This window comes from Helianthus annuus, chromosome 10 (genome assembly GCF_002127325.2).
Source record: "Helianthus annuus cultivar XRQ/B chromosome 10, HanXRQr2.0-SUNRISE, whole genome shotgun sequence".
NCBI lineage: Eukaryota > Viridiplantae > Streptophyta > Magnoliopsida > Asterales > Asteraceae > Helianthus > Helianthus annuus.
In genome coordinates this window covers 64,603,985-64,617,411 of record NC_035442.2, presented here as the reverse complement: position 1 = coordinate 64,617,411, position 13,427 = coordinate 64,603,985, and the positions used below count along the sequence as shown (strand labels likewise).

The 13,427-nt window shown below is 35.6% G+C and overlaps 1 protein-coding gene across 2 annotated transcripts; it reads right to left on the bottom strand.

The window, feature by feature from the left end:
- Nucleotides 1-4,050: 4,050 nt before the first annotated feature.
- On the bottom strand, nt 4,051-5,417 carry LOC110885530 (40S ribosomal protein S20-1). 2 transcript variants are annotated; one of them, XM_022133228.2, is made up of 4 exons: nt 5,280-5,417; nt 5,043-5,189; nt 4,423-4,536; nt 4,051-4,343 (listed from the first exon to the last, which is right to left on the bottom strand). In XM_022133228.2, the coding sequence occupies exons 2-4, from the start codon at nt 5,167-5,169 to the stop codon at nt 4,201-4,203; spliced, it is 384 nt and encodes a 127-aa protein (XP_021988920.1). In that variant the 5' UTR covers nt 5,170-5,189; nt 5,280-5,417; the 3' UTR covers nt 4,051-4,200. The 2 variants fall into 2 exon arrangements, with proteins under 2 accessions (XP_021988920.1, XP_021988921.1); XM_022133229.2 differs by having other exon boundaries at nt 5,043-5,173; nt 5,280-5,416.
- Nucleotides 5,418-13,427: the final 8,010 nt, after the last annotated feature.

Genomic DNA, 13,427 nt, shown 5'->3' with positions numbered 1-13,427 from the left:
TTATATTGTGCCACTCTGATCACTTTCTCTGTATCGGCGACTTCTTATTTCTATATTCTTTCACTTGGTGTGTTGGTATGTTGTTCGTTTTCGAGCCGAGGGTCTCTCTGGAAGCAGCCTCTCTATCCCTGTGGATAGAAGTAAGGTTTGTCTACATCTCACCCTCTCCATACCCTATAAGTAGCTTTGCTATTTATGGGATTTACTGGGTATGGTTGTTGTATTGTTTGTGTATCCATGCTCTTGTTTAACGGAAAACTTATAGGACCCACAAATACTATGTTTTTATTATTATGTGCAAAGGCCTAAATTTTCTGTGTATCCAATGGTTTTGCACTCTTGTATTTTGACCTCTCAAATTGTCGGGTATTATACTTTTATATTGGTGGTTGGATCATGGGTGGTCCATTGCAGGCAGGCCCTCCATCTAGTATGTTCTGGTCACAGAAAGATTGGTCCAGCATACAACGGTTTTAACGGAAAATGTTCGGGTAAAATGGTCCCAATGATTAGGTGACATGGTGCACATGTAATGAATTAATTTCGGCTGAAATTTATTATTTTTATTTTTTAGTGTTCTGTTTTTCAAATATTTGTTCTCTCTTTTCTTGGTAGTACTCGCAAAAGTAGATTTTTTTCTATTAGAAAAATAAAAGATACAATCACATTGTTGATTATTATTGATTATAACATTTACTAATAATATTATTAAATCTAAGAATGCGTTTGGTGAATTACTTTATTACTTTTTCTCCCCGTTTTTTTGTTTTTTTATTCCAACTTTGTTATCGTCAGAATTACATGTTTAGAAAAGAGTAGTCGTTTGGCGACTTTCTTGTGTTAGGCTACCGCACTCTCTAAATTGGAGATCCATGTTGCCCTACTCCGGCTAGACTATGTTGTTTTAACCGGCTTTACGCTGGCTTCAGAGTTTGGCTTGGATGTTCCACCAGAAAACCATACTGCCGACTGCCACTTGACAAACACTGTGTCATTACAAGAGTTAAACACTCTCTGGCGTAGCATACGGCTGAATTGAAAATATTACATACAAATATGTTTACAATCTATTCGTTTGACATCATATGCATAAAGTCATAAAAAACAATAAAAAGTTTGCATGATGGATGCAAGGATCACTGATATGTATTTTCGTTTAACATCGTATGCATAAAGTCATAAAAAACAATAAAAAGTTTGCATGATGGATGCAAGGATCACTAATATGTATTTTCGTTTAACATCATATGCATAAAGTCATAAAAAACAATAAAACGTTGCATGATGGACGCAAGCATCACCGATATGTATTAAACGGATTTGTGATAAATAACATGTTAAGCGGGTCAAACTCTAAAGAAATTAGTTTGGAGATAAAGACTTGATATTAATCTCTAATACTTTTATTCATAAGAGCATTTACATTGGAGACTCCATCTCCATCTATATATTTAAATAAAAAAGTACACTTTTTTTTAAATTTTTATTAATTTTTTAAAAATCTCTTACATTTAACCCTCTATCTTACTCACATTAACTTATTTTATTATTATTTTTTCTTTCCTGCACACTCACAACAAAATATAGAGTGTTAAATATAGAGGTTCCCATTAGCATTTTTGTTGTTTATTCTACTTTTTCCTCCACCAACTACACCAACCCACTAACACTTAACTTATTTGTAAAACATGTTTTACATATTACTAACTCACTCATATGTAAAACATGGACATAAAGGAAAATAATTTAAGACCCACGTTGCATGTGAATGAACCGGAATGTGTCACGTATCAATCACCATGAGCTAAATGAATTTATAGCCATAAGATCCAGAGAATTGTTACTAAGGGGACTTTTCGAACTTTTCGTTCAGTAATGTCCGGTATGTAGTTTTTGTATAGAAATTTTTTAGGTATGTACGTTTTTGACCCCCGTTCGGAAATCTCAAGCTTCGCCACTGACTAAGGGATATTGTTTGGTGATAACCGGTAAGCTCAAGGTTAAGGATTCGAATGGTAAAGTATAGGTATTGGTGTTTAATAAGAGTAGATTAGAAGTAGGTTGGTTTTTTTTTTTTTTTTTTTTTTTTTTTTGAAAGGTGTGAATTATTCGCGAATGTCGGGAGGTCTAGCATACGTTGTCTTAATCGGGTCCGCGCTAGAGAGCCCCCTCGCACAATAGATCCCCAATTTAAACCCCTCAATGAGAAACCCCTATCACCCAGACTCGAACTTGAGACCTGGAGGGGAAAACTCACTCGGGCCCACCATAGGTAGAACTTAAATACCCGTGGCCACCACTAGAGCACTGGTGATGGTTTAAAAGTAGGTTGGTTAGTTGTTAAAAAAGATAGACAGAACGACGAGAGAAGTGCAATTTAACCGTAGACAAAGGAGGCGCACGATTAATCGTCGAACTTCAAAATTTTCAAGTTAACATAAACTAAATCAAAAGAAGAAGCACAAAATAGAGAAATGCCAAAAGATTTATATCACTTGTTTAAAGTATTACAAATTTAAAAAAAAAAAGTTCTATAATATTACAAATTCAGAAAAAGTTTTATAAAAGTAAGATACCTTATAAAGCAAAGACTTACAAATTCAAGAGATTAATTAAATGTTCATAAAATATAGAAATATTGGATTTTAATAATCTTAACTATTCGTCATTGGCCGCCAACAGTCCCAACTTAAAAAATAACCACAGGCATTCTCAACTATTAATAGAACCTAACGTCGTTAGTCTCCGTAAAAACGTTTTTGGCCGAAAAGATGTTCCTAAAGGTTTTGGACGAAAATGTTGAATTTTCCGACCAAAAAGTTGAGTTTTCCGGCCAAAAAGAAGTTTTTCGGCAAAAAAAGAGTTTTCCGACGACCTCAATAATTGAGGACTCTATGGATGGGTATTCTGGTAATTTCAAGTCTAACGTAAGGGTACTTGGATCTTGTATGTTAACTTGAAATTACAAAAATACCTTTTTCAGTTAACATACAATATGGATGGAGTGAGCAAACTGGAGACAAGATCGAAACATCAGGGAAGAAAATGACCATTTTTAAATAACTGGGACAAAACCGTTAAAGTGATCAAACCACAAGGAGCAAAACGGAAGTTAACTTTAAAAAAAATACTTGCAAAATACATTTAAGATTTTGGACATTTCCACGAAAACATACCAAGTTTTATAAGCTGTTGAAGAAAAAAAGTCTAATATAATTTCAAGAATGCGCAAGCCTAGGATTGACGGCCAACAGGAATCAACCACGAACTGAAGATCAACCCTCTTGTCACCTTTTGTTTTCCAACCATTGGCGTTGGTGGTCTAATGACAGAGAGGCCTCGGGTTTAATCCTTGACAAGTGTAATATTTGAGGTGTAGTTTATAAACAAGATTGAAGTGCCGCTTAAAAAAATAAAGATTTCTAAAAGATTAACATTGACATTCCACTCACACATCTAATCGAACTTGCAAGATGTTTAAGATCAAACGATTGAATAAAAGAAAAGTTTTTGTGCCTAACATTATAACATTGAGCACACATTTTTTGTACATCTAGTTGAAAAATATGATCACTATCTAGATTACTGATACAAAAAATAGGTGACGATCTTAAATAGCGAGTTGCTATTGACGATCCCTTTCAACGAAGAAAGTAGAAAACGTTAGCGATCACTAACATGATCATCTATAACTGGGATGCACGTATAAATGTTTAAAAAGCTGATAAATACAATACGAAGGAAAAATATATTAACATACCCTTAACCTGTTATTAATGGGCGAGCCTAGAACTCTATTTATAGCACCAAGGACTGATGACGAAGTTAAAAAACCATCAGCACGCCCAATGCATAAAAATCATGATTAAAAAAAGTGTTTAATTATAGGTTTTTACAGGTTGATTTAAGTCGCAAACAAGGCGTTTCTAACTCCAAATCCCAAAGTTAGCAGCAATCTGACCCAAAATCTTTGCCAAAACTGGCCGGACCGAACCGAACCAGGAACACTATACCTAGCTAAAACACATAATTTTATGCCAAACTGATTTGAGAAAACAGGTAAATGAATGATAATAAGCACCAGTAAACCCTTCCAGTCAAATATCTTACTCAAAAATTCTTTGTAATTGCACAAGTCCTACATAAAATAATATCTCAAAGACTTACCTCCCCAGACTAAAAAACAAACAAATAAAGCATTTAAGGATCCGCAATTGTAACTTCAACCTCAACACCAGGTTCAATAGTGATGGAGGTGATCTGCTTAACGACGTCTGGAGAGCTGAAAAGATCAATAACACGCTTGTGAACACGAAGCTCAAATCGGTCCCATGTGTTTGTTCCTACAAAACAAGAAAGTTTATCGACCATCCATCAAACGAACCTTATTTAAACAAAAAACATGTTTAGGTTAATTAATACCTTCACCACAGGGGGATTTCCTGGTAGTGATGTTAAGAACCTTGGTTGGCATTCTTACAGGTCCCTTCACCCTCAATTTCTTGTCCTTGGATCCACGAATCAGATCCGTGCAAACTTCAAAAAATAGAAAGAAAAATCATGCTCATTAGTACTGCGGTGTCTCGTCCATATGATGAAATTCTAATCCAATATTCTTGGTATAACCATTGAAAACTGAAACCAACCTAAAACCATGGTTGTAAAAATCCCGACTAGTCTCCGATTAATCACTAATCGGAGGTTCACCGATTAATGGCCAATTAATCGCTAGGCGGTCAATGGCGGTCCTATTCTGGCCAAATTTTGGCCTGACGCCGGCCAAGTTCGACCAAACCTTATAAATTCCTTCAATTACTTAAAAAATGGGTCAATGAATGAAGGTTAAAACATGTATACTTTAAAAAACTACATATAAATATGTGTGTTTATATATAATATAACTAAAAATTATACATAAAAATCTCAATCCGATTAGTCCCTATTAATCCTGGTTAATCGCTAGTCGGTACCCACCGCCCGACTAGCGCCTGGCGATTCTTACAACACTGCCTAAAACCGAAGCAGATCGACAAAATGAATACCTTTCTCAAGATTCTTAACATTCTTGGATGACAGTGTGATTCGAATCTTGTGAATCTGTTCTTGAGGCTCTTCTAGGCCCAGCTTTCCTGGCTTCACTGCTGCATATGCTACTGCTGCTGCCGCCATCTTCCTACAATTATATACTCCTGTAAATTGAAATGCTTTTAACAGTTTCAAAGATCTATTACAATCGCATTTTATATGTATATGAAATTAGCTACTTGAGATCAACGAACCTATTCCTGCGAGAAGCTGCTACCTGCGAAAAAAGCAACCCTTGTTAAAACCCTAGAACATCAATTTATTTTTCCTCATTGTAAAACATTGGGCCTAGGAAATTAATTGAAGGCCCATATACACAATTAACTCCTTGTGAAGAACTTTTTATTGTAAAAAATAATAACACCCGAAACCGGTTTGAACCAAATCGCCGGTTTGTGTATTGGTTCCTACTTTTTATTATTGAAATCAGTTTCGTAAAAATTACTAGGAGCTCGGTCAATAGGGTATAGACTAGCGATTAATCGGATTGTATTTTTATATGTAATTTATAGTTATATATATACACACATTTTATATGTAGTTTTTTAAAGAATACGTGTTTTAACGTCTCATTAACCTATTTTTTTAAGTAATTGGTGGAAATTTATAAGGTTTGGTTAAAATTTGGCCGGGCTCTAACCAAAATTTGCCCAGAATAGGACTGTCATTAATCAGTGAATCTATTAGAGGCTAATCGAGATTTTTACAACCATGATTGAAAGTAGTTTGAAAAACCTGAGCCAATTCTTGTTATTTTCTTAGGTTAAGTACCAGTTTGGACCTAAACCCGCTTTCAACCTGACCCAAACGAATTTATATTAGGTTCAATTTTTCATCTTAAAAAGAGTTGGTTTCGACTCAAAACGGTGACGACCAAAGTTTGCCAACCCAAATCGATTTATAACATGGACCGATTTAGCAAAAAAAAAAATATGATTCTTCTAAGAATTTAGGATTTGATATATATGAAACTAGGTTATCACCCGTGACACGGGTAGTGAATCTTTTTAATTAAAATAATAAATGTACATATATATATATATATATATATATGTGTGTGTGTGAAGAAACACGGGATCACCACCGGGATGACTGGACCGCGTTCTACATAAGGATGAAGCATCACACCTTGTTCTTCCTCACGAACCTAGATCTGCAAAGGAGAAGAGAAGAAAGTGGAGCTGTAGAGATTGCCGGTGAGAGAAGATTCTCCTGTTTCCAGCTACAAAAAGTGTGGCGGCTCCATTTCCTCTACCCTAATAATGAGGTGAACACCTCTTTATATAGGGGGATATGGGCCTCCCCTAACCTCAATGGGCCAGGCCCAGTTAGGGGTTATCTCTACAAGCCCCGACCCAAAGTAGTGTAAACTACATCGCGTTGGGCCTCGCGGTTGGGTTAGCAAGCAACAATAATAAATAGTTAATATAAAAACAAGTAACAGGAAGCTCGACCGCTCGGGTCGGGTCTAGTACCGTACCCCATCAAGTCCCCCAGTCTAGTGCTGCTCCGCTTGCAAGCGTGGTAGGAGTACTAGACTTGTTAGGAGTGCTCGAAAGTAGATTGAGTTTTAGGCTTACCTGTCGCCTAGGTGCGGGAAAGTTGTTGTCCATGCTTGTTGCGTCTGTCTTTCGCTGTGAGTAGAGATAATGGAGCAGTGAAATAGTACATGATTGTTCATTGTGGGAATCGGTTGTGCAAAACTTGGTGCACGCTGATTGGTTTGCTCTTCTGCAACTCGTACCTTTCATGCTTCTTGGAATGAACCTGCGCCGCCACCGTTGCGCGGCCTTTGGTGTGTATGTCCAACCAGCCGGCGCAAGGTTTAGGGATTGAGGGCCTTCATTCAGGATGCTAAGTGCTGAATCTAATCTTCAATCCAATTTGAACCTCGCGCGCGGCTTAGGTTTTGTCTAAGCAGCCCGCGCGTGGTCTGTAGATTAGTTTGATTAACGTATAAGGAGTATGGTCTGCACGGCTTTTTGGGACCATACCCCTTCAATATATATATATATATATATATATAGGGTCAGGATTATTTCAGAACCATAAATATTTACAGAACTCGGCAGAACTCCTAATAAACAATCTTTTTATTTATATATTTTTATGTTTAGGATAATTTTATCATTTATTATGTGTATTTTTACGATTACATACATGTTAAGAGTAATTTTATCATTTTTTATATGTAATTTTATAATTACACATACGTAAACTAGTTTTTTTACATATATATAATTAGTTATGACACATATATATAATTTTGGCAATTAAACATATGTAAACTACTTTTAACATGTATGTAATCAAAGAAATACATATAATAGATGATAAAAAGATCCTAAATACAAAAACTGATATATATAATGATTGTTTACTAGGAGTTCTGAAAGTTCTGTAGTTATTTAGAGTTCTGAAATGAACTAAATCCTATATATAGGGAGCCGCTAAAATGAAAACCACCCCCTGTTGTAAGAACCATAAGAAACACTTTCAACCAATAAGATTATGCCAACCTAAAGGGTGTTTTAGTCATTTATCCCAAATGTCAAATCCCACCTTCTCTCTTCATTTAAATCTATCAGACCCTCTCTCCTATTTTGTCTCCTTTTCATTTTTCATTTCTCATTTTCAGTCTTCTTCCTCATTTTTTAAAAAACCAGAGATTTTCTTCAACCCAAGCCATAACTCACCACCATCATCTTCATCCACTCGAGCCCTCCCCCTCCCCCTCTCTGTTGAAGACGAACAACCAGACTCCCATCATCTCTCACCTCTCTCTTAAAAATCCAAGAATTGAAACCACACGCACAGCCCTATTACCTCCGGCCGGTCACCCACACCCACACCCACACCCCTATCACCTATGACGGGGGCGCCCCCAGATCTGAGCTTTGAACCATGACCCGCGACTGAATCTGAATACCCGAACCCCATATCTGAACCTGAACGAGGCTCCGGTGGCCACCACCGCCGTCGGGTGGTCTCCTCAGTCACCGCTTTCTTTCATTATCTACAGTTGGTACACAAATGGAATCAAATTTAGCTTGTAGAAGTCAAAAGGATTGATATTAAAAGTCAAATGTTCTATGGATCAAAGGAGCTTCAAGGTTTTGGATGATTTTAATTGGTTTAAGTGATTGAGTTATTGCAAGTGTGTGAAAAGGTGGAGACTAGGTGTTCATTCTTGGATAAACTTGGAATCCACCGTGTGGGAATCTGGATCTGTGAATGTAGTTGTGGGTCTTCGGTTTTTTCGTTGGATCATTTGAGGTTTCTACTGTACTATTTTTTATTCCTTATTTTTCAATCAACACAATTGCAATCTTCAGTTTAGTACATCATTTAGTTAATAGTGACAAAAGAAGGTTACTATGGATCTGGACTTTACCAAGAACAGAAATGCTACATTTGTTTTGTGACACCATACCCAGAAAGTAAACCAATTTATTTATTTTAGGACAAAGGGAACTATATAAATTAATGACTAAAATGCCATTTTCGTCTCTGAAATTTGGTCAGTTTTGTGCATCTACCCTTTTTTTAATGAGTAGATCTATGTGGATTTGATGTTCTCGTGTTGTGATTGATGGAGATCGAAATCATCGATGAACGAATTAGTTTGATATTTTTTTCGAGATACACCATGTTTTGATGATGTTAGTTTTTTATTTTATCCCCCCTAGTCGATGATGATAACAATATATCTGAGACACCTCCCGAGTTTGCGATTTCTGATTGCGTTAATTTTTGCGTAAAAAAGTTTTTGTAAAAAAATGTTAAACCGTAAACTTTTTCACGTAAAACGTAAAAATTTTTACGTAAAACGTAAAACGTAAAAATTTTTGCGTAAAACGTAAAACGTAAAACGTAAAAATTTTAACGTAAAACGTAAAAAGTTTTACGTAAAACGTAAAACGTAAAAAGTTTAATGTAAAACTTAAAACGTAAAAAGTTTAAAAAGTTTAACGTAAAACGTAAAACGTAAAAAGTGTAAAAAACGGCACGTTAAAAAAACGTGAAAAATGGCGCGTTAAAATGACGTGCAAAAAAAGTGTAAAAAACGGCGTGCAAAAAAAACGTGTAAAAAACGGCGCGTTAAAAGAACGTGTAAAAGACGCTTGAAAAAACGGCACGATAAAAAAATGATGCTTGAAAAAGCCCGGCGTAAAAACCGGCGCGTTAAAAAAACGACGCTTGAAAAACCCCGACGTGCAAAAAACGGCACGCAAAAAAATTTGTCTTGTTAAAAAAATTTGAATTTAAAAATTCTTTTAACAAAAAAAAATTATTTTAAAAAAATAAAAAGTAATATAATAAAACAAAAAAGTAATAAAAAATAATAAAGACAAAAAGAGAAAATAGAGTAATTTTACTAAACTACCCTTTTGAATTAAAATATTAAAGACATAATAAGACAAAATATAAGAAACTAGTTATTAAAGTCATTAATACAAAACCGAATAAAAAGTGCGAAAAGATTAACAAAACAAAAGTATTACACTAAATGCTTGTCTTCACCAAGTGATGTAAGAGACTTAGACAAACATGGCCTTTGATTGTCAAGAACTCTTACTATCAATCTTGGATCCCAAGACTACTACACACACTCTATGATGGATGATGGTGGTGGATGTGGGTGTTGTGATGGTGGTGGAGTGTGGGTGAAGTAGGAGAGAGGTGGTTTGCCAAGGGATGCCTTTGAAGTGAACCAAGCACCTCTATTTATAGCCTGCACAGAAGCTCGGACACGGCCCCGCGTCCATTGAGCACGGCCCCGTGTCCATCCACTTTCTCTTTCTTCATTAATTGCAGTTTGTCTGCATTAGTTGACCACGCCCCTGTGTCCGCTGGGCACGGCCCCATGTTCAGAAGTGTATCTGTACTATCAAGATTTGCTTGGATTCTGCGAATCTTAGCGTTGACCACGGCCGTGTGGAGCTGGGCATGCCCCCGTGTTAGGAGATAGAAGCTTCTACAACTTTGTCTTTTCTGCAGACACTTGGGCACGCCCCCGTGTCCGCTGGGCACGGGGCGTGTTCAGCCTTCTGATGTCTTGTTTTTGCTTAGGAAGATGCTGTCGAGGGGTCGGGCATGCCACGTTTATTCCTTTTCTTGTATTTATGTTAGATTTAGCTGTATTTTCACTTCTTTTGTCCATTTGAGCTCATTTAATCCTGAAAATACAAAAGGAAGTCAAAAGCACACTTTTCCCAACATCAGTACTAAAAAAGAGTTAGTTTTATGCCTCATTTGATGTAATTTATATGTTGCATTTTACACACACCAATTATCTTAACACATGATTGTGTTAAGATTGCTTTAATATGATAAATCAACAAAGCGGATTTAATATCAATAAACAAATAAATAAATAATTTAATCCGTACATGAGGTGAGCAACGAGATTAGCGCAAGCTTCAAACTTGAAAAAAAAACGCCACCACAAGGTGATCGTGATCAAAGAAACGATTCAATGAAGTCGAAACCAAACAAGCATATTATGGCTCAAAGCAAATGAAGTACTTGTTAGGATTATTTCGAATATGATGGCCTCAATCCATCATATGGAATCTTGAATCGAATATATATTACGAGCAAGTTCAATCAATTGAACTTGGTTGAAACATAATCTAACAATGAATTCATGTATCAATAAGAAAGTTTCGAAATGTCCATAACGAAAAACGATGTATGCCACTTAAAAGAAAATGAATTTTCCAAGAAATCCATTTACTCGATATCAAGGAGTCAACATATTTCAATAATACGGGTCGTCTAGACTACAATGCAAAGATTTAGTATAGCAAAATAATATATCAGATGTTGACAAAACAACCATTCGAAGTGAAACCACATGCTTAACAAACAATGCATGTGTAGCGTACGAATTTGTCAAAAAAAATAAGCAAATGAGTGTTCGCTATCATAAAAGAAATCCGCGTGGTACAATGACCATTCAGAGGAGTAGAACTGTGAGAATCCACTCACTATATGCAAAAAGTCGAAATTTCAACAAAAGAAATTTAAGGACTTTACCTAGAATTTCATGTGATAACCGTTGTTAAGTGACATTACCATGGGATGTCGAACATTTCGTATTTGTCATAAATGAAATAGGGGGAATTGCGAAAGCATGTGACTTCTTTTGCAGCGCCAATAAATGTGAGTCTCTTTAGACTAAGTAGCGGCTGTTGTGAAATCTTGTTCTAACGTACCTCAGCAAGATTCGTGTCATTTGCAGGATCACGTGGCAAAGTGCTGCATTGCAATCGGTAGTTCTCCCGCTATCGGGATTAGCATCGTTGTTATCGTGCCCAATCATGTTTTCCAAAGGTCTTGCCTCGAAAGTCGTGTATGATATACTTCGACGTCCACTGACGTATAGCTTAAGTTTCATGTATACTTGTGCACTAGCGTTTTGTTCCGCGTAGAATGTGATGTGCTCCGACATCCGTGGACGTATAATTTGAGTTCCATGTATTCTCGTGCGCTAGTGTTTCATTCCGCGTAGGTTACCTGCTCGGTAAGTAAGATAGTATAGACGACATAATATAATGGCGTTTGCCCGAGTTAATAGTCGCAGTTCCAACGTAATAACGTTTAATGGATTTTGACATAAATTCTCCAAAGGTCCTAGATGCATGTTATCAAAACTCTCAAAGTTTTGCTTATTGTATGGAATCATATCAATCAAGAATTTTTCAACAAATTTAAATAAATTATTATTAATCAAGAGATGGTTAAACAGTATCACAGATTAAGCAAATTCCAATTCAACACCAAACCAACACTAAAAAATTTTGTCTAACACACTAGATCCTGCAAGGGTTTAAAATTTTGAACTCTCAGTAACAACTCCTCCATGAACAACCATTTTCCGTACGTTAAGAATTTTAAAGGAAATGAAAATCTTTTGGATTTTTATATTTTCTAAAAACAAATAAAATAACAAAAGCAATAAACACTCAATTTTTGTGAAAATCACCGGTAAGAAGATCATATCAGCAAAATCAAGATGTTTTCACCCTATTAGGCTGGAGGGTGTTATCCTTTAAGTCTTCATATGTGACAACCGATAATTAACGGCTTCTAATTACGCGATTATTTTAATACCATAGTTTTTAGCGTTGTATCTAAAAATAATTTGATGTCTAGGATGACATGACAAGTTTAAGAAGGGATGCATTCGAAATGTTCTAACTACCTAATAACTTCTTTTACTTATTTATTTTTGTACCGTAGTTTTAGTGTTTAAAAATTACCAGTTAAATAGTATCTGAAAATAATTTCTTAGTAATTCTCAATACGAAATGCTTCAAGAACATAAACTTATAATGGAAAAAGTGGGAAAGAGATTGGAACATGGTTGAATTTTTTATTTTTTTAGTTTGAATGATTTATTGCTTTATAGTGTTAGTATGTCGTGTTTTAAAGGTTGTATTTAAATAAAACTCTTAAAATGATGGGAAAATAATCTTTCTCTATCGTAATCGTTAGAATATGTATATTACAATATGTTAGAATATGCATATTACAACATAGTTTTGTAACTTGATTTATTAAATGTTAGAATATGTATATTACAATATGTATATTACAACATAGTTTTGTAACTTGATTTATTAAATAAAATCAACATTAATCCGTCTACATACAATTAGGGATGACCAAACGGCACCTATCTACCAGGTACCTGACGTGAAGTCGAAGTCTCACTCAAAATAAACCAAATACACTAATTAGATAGTGGTAAATGGGTATCAAACACAGAAAGTTTGTAGAAAATGTGTTTGCTAAGTAGTTTGTGAATTATGAAAATTAAAACTAAAATGCTTAAAAGTAATCTTAAGTTTTGATTGGTTTGATTTGTAAAACTAAAACTTAACTAAATATCGCTTAACACGATTTGATTCAGAAATGAGAAAGAGTGCTCCTCTCGGGTTTCAGGTTTTATGTGACAACAAATGTTAATGTTCAACTAGAAAGAACCACATAGACATGGCTCGTCTGTGTGCAATTGTTTTTAATGAAAGGGGACCAAGTAGGGGTGTTCAGGGGGGCTGCTAGAATGAAAACCACTCCGAGTTGTAAGAACCACGAGAACTACACCCCACGGAGCGCCGTTCGCCATGATTTTTTTTACAAGTAGATGTGTGTATTATAAACACAGCCGTAAAAAATCATGGCGAACGGCGCTACGTGCGGTGTAGTTTTTTACACCACAAGTTTGGTGTTTTTAATTTTTTTTCTTTTTTCTTTTTTTTTCACCAAACTTGTGGTGTAAAAAACTACACCCCACGGAGCGCCGTTCGCCATGATTTTTTACGGCTGTGTTT

Bases quoted from the DNA above. Each gene is read 5' to 3' on its own strand.
- LOC110885530 (XM_022133228.2), bottom strand. From the start codon at position 5,169: ATGGCGGCAGCAGCAGTAGCATATGCAGCAGTGAAGCCAGGAAAGCTG. The intron at 4,537-5,042 runs GTATTCATTTTG...TATTTTTTGAAG, and splicing joins TGTTAAGAATCTTGAGAAAG to TTTGCACGGATCTGATTCGT. The intron at 4,344-4,422 runs GTATTAATTAAC...CTTGTTTTGTAG, and splicing joins GAAATCCCCCTGTGGTGAAG to GAACAAACACATGGGACCGA.